General features: G+C 39.5%; 1 protein-coding gene across 1 annotated transcript in view; it reads right to left on the reverse strand.

Moving 5' to 3' along the window:
- Positions 1-5,219: 5,219 nt before the first annotated feature.
- The window catches only part of SPSB4 (splA/ryanodine receptor domain and SOCS box containing 4), a 77,732-nt gene continuing 65,972 nt past the window's right edge, over positions 5,220-16,979 (reverse strand). The window contains exon 3 of the mRNA XM_015871309.3: positions 5,220-6,532. Coding sequence (XP_015726795.1) covers positions 6,405-6,532 — 128 coding nt within the window. The 3' untranslated portion in view covers positions 5,220-6,404. The remainder of the gene's footprint in view (positions 6,533-16,979) is intronic.

Raw genomic sequence — 16,979 nt, forward strand, 5'->3', positions numbered from 1 at the left:
TTTCAGCTGCTAAACAAAGGCAATACATTTTCCTTGATGAATAATTTGATCTAGTATGTGATGCCTTATTTTAGCAAATGACAGCACCCTCTGCAATGTGCACATTCAGTGGCTAAGTACTGGCTGGCTGACAGTCCCCAAAGAGGACATTCACAGTCAGGCGTTACTGAAAAATATTTTCAGTCAACTTCAGTGCTGTTTGAAGTGTCCTTGGTGATTTGATTACAGCTATCAAACCATGGTTTATCAAATTCACAGATTAGAAAAGGTCTGATGGGGTGACAGATAATGAGGGAGAAGCAGGCAGTTGCACAGAAAAAATTGACATGACTTGAAGAATTAGACATATTCAAACACAACACTGATATAAAAGCCAAAGTTACATATCAAAGAAGAAGACATCAAGTTTTAATTACGAGGAGAGAGCCTACTACAGGAAATAGCAGCTAAAAAACGTAAGGGTCAAAATAGACATGCTGCTAAAATATGCATTTTCAAAGCAATGCCATAGCAAATGAAACAAAGAAGGAAGAAATACAAGGCTAATGTGTTCCTCACACAAACAACGAAGTGTGGAACAGGGCCAGAAAAAGAACATTTTTTTACATGCCTGCAGACCACTGACTAGCAAAACCAGTTTTAAGAGAAGGCAGAATCTGGCATATATGCAGGAGATGTAATTTCATTAAAAGTTAGAGTCATTTCCTTCTAATAAAATATTTAACTATGTGTCTAGCTCAGCAAAATACAATCAAGTTGTGGCTTGCTTACAGTGTACGTGCAGCAACCTGGAAAGACAAAATTAAATGTTACATTATTCTTCAGTTTTATGGAAAAAAATGACAAGACTCAGCAGTGGATAGCAGCTCAAAGCAGAAAGCCTTAGGTGCGAAAGAAGCCTCAACTTCTCAGCCGTAATTGTTGTTATGCACAATTGGAATGACATATAATTTAAAATGGTGAATGGATGCCATCTATTGTCATTCAACTAGGTATCATAGTCAAACTAAAGGGTTTTGACTTGCTCAAGTGAGATCTTGTGACCTTCCTTATAAAATCTATATAACTAGATGAACTAATAATTTCTTTCTAGACTTGAGATCTGATTATATTTTTTTATTCCCACATGACTGCTATGGAAATAAAACCTGTTCTCAAGAAAATCTTCCATCAACATCTCCCTTCCCTTCATCAACAGCTGCAGGCAGCACAGAATAACCAGCTTGCAAAAAAGAACCCACATTTTTTCTTTGCATTATTTAATGTGTATTGCAGATAACAATGCTCTGGGACCTCCTTGCTCTGCTTGTGTTGCAGAGACAGCAAGCGTCTGGCACAGAGAACTTGGGAGAGCCACAGGTGGCCAAGAGCTGATTCATTTGCCTAGAATCTCTGGAGTTAGGCTGACTATCTGCTGAAAATCTGCTTTGACAGAAGAACTCCAGGACGTGTGCTGGAACTGTGTTTCTCAGCATTGCTTAGCAATTCCTATTAAGGGTGAAATTGGACATTAGATCCAACTTAGCCTTCCAAGTCATGTGAGTTTTGTGATTTTAAGAACCCATCTATATAAATTATAAATTCTGGTTTATTTGCATTCTCTTGGCTTTCTTCCTGCCATTCCTCAACTGTTCTGCTAATGGAGGGAGAAGCACCTCCAGATGAACCTGGAGGCATCAGTTTTGTCCTCCTTTAGTTCAGAAGACTATTAGAGGAAAGGGGAGTTTCTCAAGAACAAAAGAAAACAAACAATTGAAAAAATAACTTTGAAATTCTAGGAACTGGCAGCCTGAAGTCAGAGGAACCCAGAGGTTATACCTTTGTCCCAGGAGATGCAGTTTCTGACTAAAACTAAGATGCTGATTAAAAGCATTCTACATTCTACAATGAGATGTCAAAACACCCCAAACACTTCAGCTTAACCTGAAAACAAAACAAAACAAAAAAAAAAAAAACACCAAAAAACTCAGATTTCCTAGCAGGAGTGAATTTATAGCCAGAGATAATATCTTCAGTGAGAGTAATGCAATAGCCTAAAAGACATTCAAACTTTCAGGGTATGTAGGCTGAAGCTTTGATCCTCAAATCAAAACACAACTTGAAACTAGTGATACAAGTTTCATTTATTTAAATTAATCAATTACACCATCAAAGAAGTTTGTAGCCTCAACTGTAGAGGATGAAGAATCTGAAAAGCAGAAACTTGCTAAGTCATTAGATCCTACTAGAAAGAGGAAAGGTGTGTTTTGTTAGGAAACAGAGCAACTGCTGGAGGCTCAGGAAGATCAAAAGCTGTAACACATATATTATTGAGTCTATCAGTAGACTGTAATGTAGTAGAATCATTTCTTTCCTCTCCTTGTCTTCTGCACTGTAGCTATTGATTATGCTAATTGTGTTTGAAAAGTTCTTAATCTGAGTTTTACTTCGAAAATTCTCGTTTGTATTTCAGCACTACGAAGCATTGTTTAGTCTGAAAATTCACCTATTCCTTTGCAATTCAAGTTGGTCTCATAAAATATGTTACTTCATCCTACAAACTCAACATATAGGTTTGATACAGAAACTCTCAACAAATATGTGTTTTAAAATTTCTGCAAGTAAAGTCCAAAAGGAGAAAGCAAATAACAAACAACGTAGAAAATCACCACTGTGGAGCCAAACAGTCCAACTTCCCCTTTGAATTTCACTCCCAGTCTCAACTACACACTGTTTTTTCGTTCAGCTTCCACAAAACATTCACCTAACTGCACTTTGCCAGCGTGTTTTTCCAAATTAGAAAAACTTCTGCAGAAACCATCTGCTTGACATTGCTTACATATCATAAAATATCGCTCAATACAGCGTATTGGAAATGTTTGGGGGTCTTTACATGGGAACCAAAGTCAGCGGTGCTGACTCAGGCAGCTCTCCCACTGATGTCAGTGGGAACTGTACCTGAACAAGCACTGCTGGATCTGATACAAATTGTGCTGCATAGCAATTGCTGCTGAGTGACACGAGAACATATGGTTATAGTTTAATAATACCAACTGTAAAGGAGATGAGGAGGAATTCTTTTGGCATCTCAGGCCTGCTGCTTTTTTATAACTATCAGAAACACTCAAATGATTCAAGCAAATCTGCTTCCCTAAGAGCTTTTCCCAGCTTCAAGTGAACACTGAGCAATGAATCTGAAGTTTGAATCTATCTCAATAGAAACAGTTTGAGTGAATTTGTTGAGACAAATCATGGAATGCCAGAAGACTATACATAAAGTCTAAAATTAAGCGTTGTGGTTTATCTATAGATTGTATTATATTACCTGTGGATGAGAATGCAGAGATTTCAGTATATTTTCCTTGCTCCACTCTGAAGAAGAAATAAAGCCTATATAGTACTGGCTTCGTCAGACGAGCAGGACATAAAAGCTGAAAAGACACTGCACCTACTGGCCAAGTTTCTGATGAAACTAATAAAATTAAAAATACAGAAACAAGAGAGCTCTTAAAGCAAATGTGGTAGTAGTACAGCATTATAACAAGCAGTCATCCACTCTGTTAGATTTTTCAGAGGGTGGACTTCTTGGTAGGTGTGGTATCGTACCACACCCAGGCTTCCAGGGCAGAAAGACTGAGAAGTTCCAACTGCATTATGATTTAGCGTTTGACCTCTGCTCTGGGAGAAAGCCAGTGCATCGGCACCTTATAAATTATTGCTCAAGTCTCTCCAGAAGCAGACAATTGACAGTGTTTGCATTCCAGTAACATGAGCCTTGAGAATTGATGTGCAGAGCTGGAATTCAGCACATCAGAGTGCAGGCTCTGTTCTGGTACTGTTTCTAAGGAGGTATTCTGATTTAACCTCACTGCTTGTCTCAGTCTGAGCTATACTGACAGACACTCTGGCTTCCCTTCAGCATTTTTTTGGAAGATAATCTATTTGGAAAGGTAAGTTTAGCACGAACGCTGGCACTTCTCCCTGGCATATCCTCCTCTACAACATCTCTGTAGACTAAGAAAACTAAACCCAGAGAATTTTGAACCTTCCAGAACAGGGTCCTAACCCAATGTGAGGGGGGTTTATCCACCATCCACAGCTTCACAAAGAAAAGCAGTAAAAGAATCAAGTAAGTTCTCCTGGATGACAGTTAGGCATTTAGAAAAAAAAAAATGTTTGGAAGTTCAGGTAAGGATATTTGGCGCAGAGAAAGAGGTACCATCTGGAATCTCAATCCTATTGTAAAATAACTGGGTTAATTAACATATAAAGGCACCATTCATTTTCTCACAGTATCAGTTCCCACATTACTGTCACATTAAAAGGCTGTTACATAGGGCCAAGCTAAAGAACAGAGGATAAGAACAATTCCACTGTTGCACCACTGTCATTATTCACAGGAACCCAATGGATTTTAGTGGTGGAAAAATAAGGTGTACCATGACTACTCCACCATTCCTGAACAGCTGCTTACCTGGCTTATGAAAGATCACCTGACACTGCTCTTTCATTTTGGATGAGTTGTTATACATTTACATCACTTTCTTCCTTTGTACCTAGTAAGACAAAAGGTTCAAATTATAAGCAAAGCAAATGGGAAAAATATGCAATCTAGACCACAGCTGTAATTTCTTCCCCATTGCAAAGCTAAAGAAAGAAATACAGTATGTACTCCTCATACTAAGTTAAAGCAAACCCAAATGTAAATCAATGCTGAAATAGTCATCAACTTACATAGTTAAGCCTAAAAGTAGCAATTCTTTATTTCATTGTTAACATCATTACATTATCTTGCTCTTGCTACTTCTACACTTGCTCATATTGCTGTATTTTTACCTCAGATTTCTCTTATCAGATTGAATTTGTAATTGGGTGACTGAGAGCTGGACAACCATCTCCATGTCAGTGTATTTGCCTGTATCACACAAAGTCAAATGGCAAGTTACCATAACCACTGCAACTCAAAGTGCAATTTAGCACATAGCTGAGGCACTGGTTTGAGGAGCCTGGTTAAAAAAACACATTAAAAGCATAATACTTGAGTACAACCATGTTCAAAGCAAGTAACATTAAATCAAGAACAGGACATTGAATTGCCTACAGTATCATCATCTTCACTTGCACACAAACCCAAAGAAACAATTCTGAAACAGTCCTGGTCACAAGCACTCACAAAGCTGCAGGAGGAGCTGAACTTCAACTCCATATGCAGAGCTGAAGTTCATCAAAGAAGACATGAGTTTAATTTCGGACAGTAGACTTTATTAGAAATTTTCTCATTTGTCAGTAAATTCACATTAAAATACGCTGAAGGCAGCTCAGTCTAAACATTTGACATCCTGCCATAGCAACAACTTCCAGTTTAAAAACTAGATAACTGATGAGGCTGATAGTTTGAAACACGTAAGAAATGCAAATAGAAAGCAGCATCTTAAAAATGGGATGAACCTGAAAAATTAACAACATTTCAGGTGAAATTGGGAAAAAAAAACAAAACACACACCACAACAAAATCAGTAACCCCAAGACGGGAAACAGTTAAATGAGAACTCCACAGATTCTAAACAGATAAATAAACATTATAGCCACATATCCATTAAGAAGAGAACCAAGTATTTAGAGTTCATACCACATAAAAATTAATAATTTGTTCCAAAAAGTGACAAGCTGTCTAAAATATGAGTATCCTGAATTCTGGAGCACTTCGCTAGAGGCTGCAGAACTTTGGAGGGACTAGACTTGCTCTTGAAAGCAATGGATTGCATCTCACCTACCATGTCAAAAAACTGATCTTTCAGATACACAGATCAGACTTTTCCTTTCATGCTTTTAAATCACACATTCTTCTAGACAATCTGCTAGCTTTATTTTTTTTTCCTCCTCCCCTAACTTCAGAGCTTCTAGGAGTAACAGGCTGATAATGCTGAGTGTAGAACACTCAAAGCTCTTAACAACTCTGCATACCAAAGGTCAGATTTAAGCATTTTTCAAGTTTTCCTTTGCTAACTGATTATAGTGGGGCAGGGTATAGAAGAGAGAAAGAAAGAAAGGGAAAAAAAGAAAACCAACACACATTATTGAAGAATGCTCTGCCCTGCATGAAGAGGATCTTGCAGGTCAGATTTTCTATTGGCATTTACTAGAGGCATCAACAATAAACCAATATATGACAGCTTCGGATAATGGCTTTCAGGACTGTAAACAACAAGCAACAGATAACACATGAATCTTGATCAAATCAATGTTTTCACATTCTTTAGTAGTCCCCCACAGTGATCTGCTTTCACTGATTCAGAAAAAAATATATATATTAAAAATTAAATAACACTCAAGTGTCCATCACGAAAATTTATATTTTGCTGTAAACAATTTCCTGCTATTTGCATTGATGTAGTCCAACGTGAGGCCGGAGGGTTCTAGGTGTCTTATTGATATTGTAAATAATTTTTCAGAGACAGAGGCAAAGGTAGAATTTCTATGTCATGCAGGCGGTCTCTGCCAAGGGCAAAGCGAATTGATCTTCGGCACAAGTCCATTAAAGGCAGGGGTTCCGCTGGAGGAGAAAAAAAGACAAGAGTTAATTTCTCAGCACATCCACTTAGAGTCTGTGTTATCATTAACATAGATTCTGTATCGTGTTAAGCAGTAGCGAAGCTCGTAGTGGCACTGTGAAAAACCTGTCAACCATAAGGTAACCGAGAACTTTCAGAAAAGAGATAATGTGTCACGTTTCACCCATAACAAGTGACCACAATTTCAGACTGAGCTTCCTCAGCTGCAAGGCTTAAAATAACACAGAACCACTTTTCACACTTCCAAAGTTGCAGCATAACAAGTTACTACATTTCCAGATTTCTAATAAGACAAAGAGCCTCTGCTCTGTAACACAACATTCCATATGTTGTGTTAACATGAACTAAACTGGCAACTTCTGACCCCTGCATACCAACTCCTTCTGTGCCTTAGGAACTGGAAACGGTACTTAAGGGTAACCAGACTTCTCAGCAAACACTGCTTTTCCTGTGACACTCTCTTAGCCTTTCTTTCTTCGAAATTCAGCGGAAGCAAAAAAAATAAATAAATAAAAAACCCTTAAAAATCTATAGGGAACTTAACCTTTACCCCATTAATAAATGAGGGGAGGAGTATTAGGCATACTGGAAGCCACTGTGTGCTTTCATACAGACACAAATAACCTCAAAACACAAAAACAACTGAAATTCCTGATGGACAGAAGTTAAGACTGGAGACCCAAACAGCAATGACAGCATCTCTAACCATCTCAACTCTGTCTCATTCCTACCCTCGTGTTCAAATTACAGGGAGCTGGTGTTTCCAAAAACTGTCCAGGGAAAAAGCCTACAAAGCATTCTGTGGTGTGCTGAAAGCCTAAAAAGCATATTTAGCTTTAAAACCTCTTCTGTGACTCAAATATGAAGTCCACTTCTTCTTACAATCCATTTCCACTTCATGTAGAACTTTGGCTATTGAAAGATTTTAGAGAGAACCCACACTATAGAAATAAATTAACACTTTCTATACACTTATGATCTTAGTTTTAACTTTTAAGTATCAGCACAATGAATATTGGTTCTACAGGGATGAAGCTATACATTAGTAAGCAGAGCAAAAATAGCTCACGAGTTCCAGGACGCAGAGTCCAACACATATCACAGGTCTTACACCATAAACAGCAATTCTCCGAGTATCTTCCCCAGTTCCCAAGGGTCCCATAAAGAAGATATGATATGATATGATATAAATGAAGACTAACAGTGTTTTAAGCCATTAACTGATCACATGGCCTCTTTTTCTCCTAGACAAAGGAATACGCAAAATGCAGCCATCTGTGCAGCTGGGAACAGAGTTAATTCTAAACTTTAATACACAGCTAAAGGAAAGGTTAAAATATTTGTCAAGTTTGAGCTGCTAAGTGTGCCTCTTTTTTCTTACTTCTGCAGGGAATTCTGAAATGCTAAAGAAAGAGTCCCCAAGTGTTGGCAACAGCTGCTGAGTTACACATACTGAAGGTGCTTTGCAACTCAAACATTTAACTACACTATCTTTATTTTCCTTTCTATGAAACAGCAATTCAAGCCAACCAACCAACCAACCTACACAAACAGAAGTGATATTTTCTGGGTTGCTGGCTGTAAGGGTTGCTGGGTTGCTGGCCTCAGAAACCAGCAGGGCAAAGGCACAACTGCCCCACAGCACAGATGTAAGTGGTAATTTCAGAGATGTTTTCAGGTTCACCAGGTGCTGTTTGCCTGTGTCTCAGCTGGGTGCTAAGCTCAGGCTCTGCCATAACTGCACCCTGGTGCTGACAGTTCATCAACTGTGTCACTTCCTCTGCTGGAGCCTGGTGAGAGGGAGCCGGGCTGACATCAGCTCTGCTGGTGGGAACTGGATGGCGGCGAGGAGGCTCTAACAGCAGGACCACTCACATGCAAACACCAAAACTGCCTTAGGTTTTCATGAAAGTTCAGTTAGAGATAAAAGCATGGAAAGGAAAAGTTCAATCTTCTCAAGCATATGCTGTGCACTTCACCTAAAACATACACAGACCTCATGTATCCAAAATACTCAACAGTGCAAATGACAACAGAATATTCCAACATGCAAGACATACAAAATGGATAATCTAAAGCCACGTGGTCATCTGCAAATGTGGCTATTGAAATATGTCTTTCTACATATTTACCTTTGAAAAACTTTTAAGTATGAGGATATTAACTGATTTTGTGCAAGGGCAGAAAACAATAAATCAAATCAAAGTATTTCATAATTAGGTTCACTTTTTATCCTAACTCTAAACAAATGTTTTATTTTTAGATTAGTCCGAAATGGAATGAAATTGGAGCAATTCAAGCTTCCCGAAAGAAGGAATACCCAGCCATTTCAGTGAAGGTATGTGCACTCCAGTAACACTCCATCCATTAGAAAAAGGAGGAATGAATTGCTGAGCTGAAATACAAAATTGTAAAGAAAACACAATTCACAAGAATGGCTCTTTGTACTGAGTTCCCAACCAGGCTAAGAAACTGAGTGAGATATTCCAGCACATGGCAGCAGGCTTTGCACAGGAAACTTAGTTTCCTTTCAGGCTCTAGCAGAACTTCAAGAAGAGAAATCAGCCCTAGCTTAGCTGGTAACCTCTAGGTCTGGTCCCCTCCAAATTGCTGCCCGATTTCTGAATGCATCTACAGGAATCTGCTCATTTTGGGGTTAGAATGAAACTTCTTTACCTAAAAGTAGATTCACAGAGATGTCACATCACAGAAAGATACTTTTAAACAAAACTAAATACATAAATAAATAAAAATAAAATTTAAAAAAAAATTAGAAAACTTAAAAAAATTAAAAAGTGAAAAAAATATCACTACTCAGCTTAGTTCCTCCATCTCCCAGGAGTTCACAAGAAGTTCCATTTAAAAGGGAATACGGATATGAGGCACTGCCAGCACTGGCACAGAGCAGCATGCCTCCAAGAGGTGCCCCAGGCAGCACATACATGTGTACATTCTAACTGCACGCTTTGTAACTGTGACCAATGATGTGCTCGTAAGCATTTTCCCAATAAATATGCATCTGCAATTGCAATTCACACATCATTACAGGCTGCAAGTTCATTTCGTGCTGGCAACCTGCGGTTACTTAACAATCTGGCACTCCAACAAGAATGCCTCATCTTTATAAACAGGCTTTTATCATCAAGATACTGAAGTCATCTAACATCCAATAACATTAATGTTATTAACTGCCACATTACATAATGCTTGTACAAAAGAACAGCTTTCAGCACAAGGCAGTTACTTGCCAAATGACAATAATCATTTTCTGAAAGGAATCTTGAAACCTAGAGCAACCCGTAATGTTTGCAGTTTTCATTAATCTGTGAAGTACATTTTTATCTTACGTTATAAAATAACAATTGTCTGGAGGAGGGAAAGCAATATCAAAGCTGGTTGGAAAATGAGATTTTTGTGAGAACCATCATCACAAAAATGTAAGAATTTTTAGGAGTTTTTTTTGTTGTTTGTTTTTGTTTGTTTGTTTGTTTTCCCAACAAATTATCTTATACTTTGGTATTTCTGGCTGCAAAACATTAACAAACATTAACATTGTTCCCATTCCCAAACTGAGGAGATGCATGATGCCTCTGCTTGTACCTTAGTCTAGGCATAATAGTTTCTGTTTGCTACATACGTGGTAGATTCCGACCAGCTCCCCTTTCTGTCCTCTCCTCTGCCAGGAATTCCATATCACTCAGCTCTGAACCACTCTGTCTCCATCTCAGCCTCTGCAAGCTCCATTACTACCTGATGCCTGCCTGTGCTACTGGGTGGCTCTCTGCCCCATCAGGGCACCAAGTCCTCCATGCATCAGACCACAACACTCCTTTTTAATCTTTTTCTTAATTTTTTCCTCGTATTCCAGATCCTAAAACACCTGTGAAAGGGTAACATGACCCAAGTATTTCTATTAGGGTGAATTAGGGTATATTAAAATTTGTAATTACCCTTGAATTATCACATACAATAAACATACAGATATATGTAAAGCTGCAGTTTGCCTTCCAACCATTCTGCCAGAGCTTAATTATTGTTTTAATTTTACAAAGTACAGGCCAAATTCTTTCTCCCACATAATACGATACATAAATACACCCACTTTGACATATTTATGACTTCCCTGATGCAACTGATGGAAAATTTGACTTGTGTTCTTTAAATGGCACATTCTAGAGAAAGGAAATTGCAAATAATATTTTAAAGAACACAGGCTATGACTGGTCATAAAAAATACTAATAAATCTCCTAGCAATAACGAAGACTCAGTGGAAGCAGAACAGAAGAAAAGAAATTACTTATCTATTTTCCCACAGATGTCTGTGGGCTCTGCAGACTAACCCAGCAAGCCACGTAAACAGAATACCTCAGAACACCACATTTTAGTCACAGTTCTGGAGATCCAGGAGAACAGCACTTCCAAGAAGTCTGCAATTGAAAAGGTCACACCAAAGCACCCGGTGACACTTCTCCCACACACATCTGCCCAAAGTGGCAGGCTCTCAGGGGCAGAACACATCCTACAGCCCCACCACCATCCCCTTGCTGTCCTGCAGGGCGCTCACACACAGCTGCCAGCAATCCTGTTCCCTTCTGCAAAAGGTGGCAGATGGGGATGCTTATCAGTTGATAAGCAGCATCTCCAGTGATTGTCTTCCAGAACAAATAAAACCTTCTGTAGCTCTGCATCAGCACCTGGCTTTTAGCAGGCTGGGCAGAAAAAGGGAAAAAAAGGAAGACTAGAAATATAATATCAGCACCCCTCCCTCTGTAGCTGAGCTGACACATGTTCCTCCAAAAATCTGGTATGTGAAATTAAATATTTTAAAGAGCAAAGGAAAGTAAAGAAGTTTGAAGAGAGAAATGGCTTCATGTTAAAAGCTCTGCCCCCATTGCTTGCATGTCATGTGCTGGGCCAGGGGAATCGTTTTAAGCGTACCTTCAGCTTTTAAGTGTAAAATGCAGTTACACGCTGCTTAAAGTTTTAGTCAGGCAACCTTCAGCAGAATTAACCTCAAAGAGCAGCAATGAACAAGCAGATATTCTGCAGTACTATTTGTTCTCAGCTTATGCTCTCTAGCTGTATTTTCTTGAGAGGAAGGGAGAACAGAATGGAAAAGAATCCCTCCGAATTTCCAAAGGCTAGCAGCCTCTTGTTAGATGGCTGATAAAGAATGGATCATTTGACTATAAATACACATCTCCTTGTAATCTCTTCTTCACATTTCACTGCTAGCAATCTGCTACGAGGAAGACAAGAGAGGACAAGTCATCAGAAAGCAGCAGAGCACATGCCCAAATCCAGTGAATTCAATGCAAGCTTTGCAATTATTCCTAAAGGTTTTGATTTAGTAAGCCTAAGCACAGGCCCCATACACATTGCTTACAGGAGTGTTTTCCCCTAGAAAAGTAATTTGCTTGCCTATAGTTGTAGGAAGGCTATATATAGAGAATCATATCTAGATACTTTAACAGCCCTCTTCAGAATGCTCAAATGATTTCCACAAATACTTGGTGTTGCTCCATGCAGCAGTAAGCATACACTGATAACACAGTGTCTGTTTTACTAATGAAACGATGCTGATAAATAGTGGGTAAATGCCTTGTTCAGAGACTTCACAGGAAGTTTTAAGTCCTGAGGTGAGCCTTATAGAACTGAGATGGTCTTAGAGCAAACCTGTCCATCACCCCCACAGAATTAAATAACCAGAGATAGATCACTCTTTCATTCTCCCCTTTCCTTACCCCAAAAGAAAGGAAAACAAATGTCTTGGCCCAGGGATTGTTCTCTTCCCCAGCCTGAACTGGAAGCAATGCAAGTTAAAAAAAAACAAGACAACAAACCAAGATGAATCTGTTTACTGTGTGACTCAACCCAAGAGGTTTCCTACCTAGTCCATTAATAAAAAAAAGATTGCTCATGCAGAACAATGCCCACAGGTCCAGGACAAAGCAACACAACAGATCCTGCAGAATTAAGAAGAGAGTTGCAAGATACTTTGTGGTTTAACAGCACTAATTGTCAGAGCTGGCTGCAGTAGTATCACCAGGCTACTTGTCAGAAACTCAGCAATCTCATTCACAACTTGGTGGAACACCTATAAAGCCTGGCAGCATTAGTCTATCTGAGGGCAAAGGTTATCTTAAACTCTTACAGAAGCAAGAGTTTATGGAGTAAGCTGCTGTATCATCAACTGAATTTTTAATATTATTACGTTGCTTCAAAAGCAAATGTTTAACCATGCCCCAAGGATCTTTTTAGCTCATCATCATGACTTCAGTGAGCATCTGTCTGAACAGTATTAAAACAGTAATTAAAGTATTTCTTACTATCCAGGTGAGTTTATGGACCACCTTTATAAAGGCAATAGGTGAACTGAAGCACAATTACAACACAGGGCAATATAAAGTCTGGCTCATAGCCAAAATCTGGGATAAATCTACAAATAAATGCACTGACAACACATGGGACCTTTCCAGAACATCTTCATTTTCTGAATTAGGAAAGGTAATTCCAATGCCCATGTGCTTTATAATAATTCCATTTACATTAATAAAAATTACAGGTATGATTCATTTTTGAAAACATTTTAACATACAACTCGTCCACGTCATGTATTACTAGCACTGCTCTGTTACTCAGAAGCTACAAAACAGATCCAGATAATGACAACTTTTACCAGCAAATGAATGCAGCACAGCTCAGCAGCATGCTGTTTTTGTATGCTCTGAGAGAAGGAGAGAACTACAGCCACTTCTCTTCTGAAAGAGGAAGAATACGAATGATTTCACTCCCCGTGGGTATCAGGAAAGTACAAATAGGAAGGATGGAAAGATTTGCTTTTTGAACTAGATTTGTTTGTTCTTCTGCCACCCTCAAATACTTCCACAAAACTCCTTGCTTTGTTCTGAACACTGGATGAAGGTAAATTGAGCTAGTTCAGTGATGGTCTAACTGTTTCATAGTAGAAGAGACACCTAACATAAACAGATACTATTTTAAACCATACACGCTCACCAAAAAAAGAACGTGCTTGGACAAGACATGAGCCTAAGCTACAGGAACGGGCTCCTTAGATCCTCCCTGTTCAGCTTCCTCAAGCTTAACATGTTGGGAATGAGAATCTGGCACAGATTAATGCACACTTCAGAGATTCTACTCTCAGCACATTTATCACCATTAAATTCAGTTTGTGCATGCCAGGCCATAAAGATGGAACTTAAAATATATCAAGGTGTGAGAAGATTAAAGCTTGGATGAGAATTTCACTGCATTGTTCAGGGGGTTGTGGATGGATTTATAGGCAAAGCAGTAACTGAGAAAGTTGAAGGAAAGTTCAGGTTTCAAGGATGAACCACTGCAGACAGCTCCTGTAACAGGTAGTCACACGGTGCCAACAGTATGCAACACGACAACTGAAATATGCTAAATATTTCTTCCATTTTCTCTCTCCATGAAACGTGCTTCATAAACGGGCACATAAAACACCCCTGCACATATAACCTGCCTATAACAACTTCTACGGTTGCGAACAAGTTTTTATTGTTCTGGGGAAAGAAATTCAGACTGTTTTTAAGCAAATCTTTGCTCACCCCTCAATTCACCAGCACATTTCCCATCCTAACAGCATAACAGAAGATGACAGAGTCTTATAGTCTCGTGTGGGTTGGAAGGGACCTTAGAGATCATCGAGTCCAACCCCTGGGATTCGAGCCTCTGTGTAGCAGAGCAGCACTTCTACCACTTGCGCCACAGGGGGGATTCGAACCAAGAGTTTCTTGGTGCAAAACCTCACCACACAGATTAGAATATTCTAATGTTCAAAATCATAAGTTTTCATTGTTGTTCTTAAGCACACTTTGTTTTTTGGGTTCATCTCCTGAAATACACTTCTTTGAGAGAGGGAGTAAAAATGTGTGGATGAGAGAAAGGCATACAGAAAGGCTATCACAGATATGTGTTGAATCCATCTGACTGCCCAACTTCTCACTCTGCCCTTCTCCAACTGGCCTTCTCTACCTGTTACAATTTTTATGACCTACTTGCCGTGTGGGACGATGCATTAAGCCGCCATCTTGCACTCTGGAGCCTTGCAGGAATTCTTTAATGCTACCACACTAAACCAATACGTGTTCATTCAAGATTTCCAAGCTTAAAGCTCATATATTCTCAGCTGGAACCTAACACAGCAGTTTTCTATATGGGTTTTTCATATCATACTAGATAATAAAGTTACTTACTCTCGCTGGCAATGAAATGGAATTAAAGTATCTTCTGTATCCCACTGTCGCTTTCTTCATAGTTTTGCCATAATTAACAGAAGTGATGGACGGTGACAGAGCTGATGACTATCCTGCTTAAATTTATAAAAACTGTGTTGAGCTGTTCAGAGACGATGAATATTTTACTGTGCTCCTTGTTTTACCACTACATGACACTTCCTCAATCACTTCAATTTAACTTACCCAGAGGCTCCAACATAGGCAGATTTCCTCAAACCAAGCAAAAAACTGGTGCAGTGCATCATTTAAATTTTAATGCAATTGTATACAAGCTAATGAGCTCTGGGGGAGATCTGCAAACAACAGACCTCATTTGGCACTTTGTTACTCTACTCATAGAAATAGAATTACATTGTAATAAATCTGAAGCAATGAAATTGCAAATTAGGCTCAATACATCTATTTGATCCTGTTATTTCATTATTATTTATACTTACATTTCTTGAAAGGGACTTTCTTTTCCTTAAGTAACATAATCTCCATTAGCACAAAATGAGTACTAGAAATGATCTGAATTATTTTTTATACTGAACATACGATTTGTTGTCATTTCTTTCATGCAAACACAGCTGATGCTCTCTGAAGACATTTCTAAAGCACTCTGATACCCCAAGCTGAACACACAGGGCTGTCTTTACTCACCATTTCTCAGCTCTTCTTATCACAAGTTCCTGTAATCATGCTTCAACCTTGAGAAAGCTCTGCCTGAAATTTCACACTGTTGTGCTGCTGTCTACAACTGGCCTTCCTGTATTGAAAACGGTCATTTTGTGAGAAAATAAAAAAAGCATGGAGAATTGATTTCCTTATTATGTATTGCTACAGGTGCTCTAGGTTATCTGTTATTGCACTCTGAGCCTTTAAAGCACCAACACAAAGTCTGCTGAAGGAGAAGCAATGGGTGAGGGTGGTATCACAGAGAAACAAATTCTCCTGAGTTGGAAAGGACTCATATGGACTATCAGGTCCAACTCCTGGCTCCAGGACTGACCAAAACCAAGTCCTGTGTCTGAGAGCTGTGTCTAAACACCCCTTGGAATTCCAATGCCCACTGCCCTGGGAGCTGTTCCATGTCCATCATCCACTGGTGCAAAATTTCTCCCTGAACCCACTTGGCCCTCCCCACAGCTCCATGCTGTTTCCTTGGACCCTTTCACTGTCACACAGAGCACAGCTCAGCACTGTCCCTCCACTCCCTGTGAGGACCTGCTGCAACCATGAGGGCTCCCCTCAGCTCCTCTGCTGTGGGAGGAGCAGAGGAGTTACATACATCCATCACTCTATTCCCTACAGCATAAAGCTTAACACAGTTTGAGAACTTGACTGGTAGCAGCACGCCAGCTACAGCCACTTCCCTGCCCTCCTCTAGGTCACCAGGTCATGCTAACGCAGTTTCTTTGGACCTCTCAGATGGCATGTAAGCACTTATCCCCTGAAAGCGCTGTTCCAGAGAATAAAGACACAGAGAGAAAGACAGCAAAAAGAGTCCAGTGCCTTTTGTCTGGGTCCTCTCCTTCATTCACACTTCCCAGTTTCACGTTTGATCCTTCAGTCCTCATGCTATCCACCCGTAGTTTTATGACCACCATCTGCACAAGACATAATTGATGTCAAACAAGATGAGGAAAAAACTGAGCAGACTGAGCAGTGTGGCTGCACTCTGGAAGGAACTATGAAACACCATAAAGGGTCTCCATTTATTGCTTCTTGCTGATTCACTGTCAAACAAGCTTCATCAGTAAATGGGAAAGTAATGAAATAACATGACATCCAGCCCCCCAACACCTAGCCACCAGCTTGCTGATGGAGATGCAAAGGTGAGCATCATTTGACTTGCAGAGAAGCTATTGTGAACAAAGATCTACCTAGATTTTCAGCTCCCAGGTCAATCTTTAAGGCTGGCCATTAAGAGAAGCACTGTGTCTGGGGACAAAGCAAGGCTGAGCCATTCACTCATTTCATGTACTTGTGTGCCTCTCATTTCCATAGGAAAGGGAATCCCATCATCCCACTAACATTGCCAATTTCAAACATGAATACAGAAGGAAAGAAAGAGAGCATGCACTACAGTTCTTTCAAAATTTTCTACACATTTACATTTTCAAAGCTTCCCAAATAGATTTAGGCAGTAGTCTGAGGCATTTG

The sequence above is a fragment of the Coturnix japonica genome, chromosome 12 (assembly GCF_054131305.1).
Source record: "Coturnix japonica strain WE chromosome 12, WE-NBRP24, whole genome shotgun sequence".
NCBI classification, from domain to species: Eukaryota; Metazoa; Chordata; class Aves; order Galliformes; family Phasianidae; genus Coturnix; species Coturnix japonica.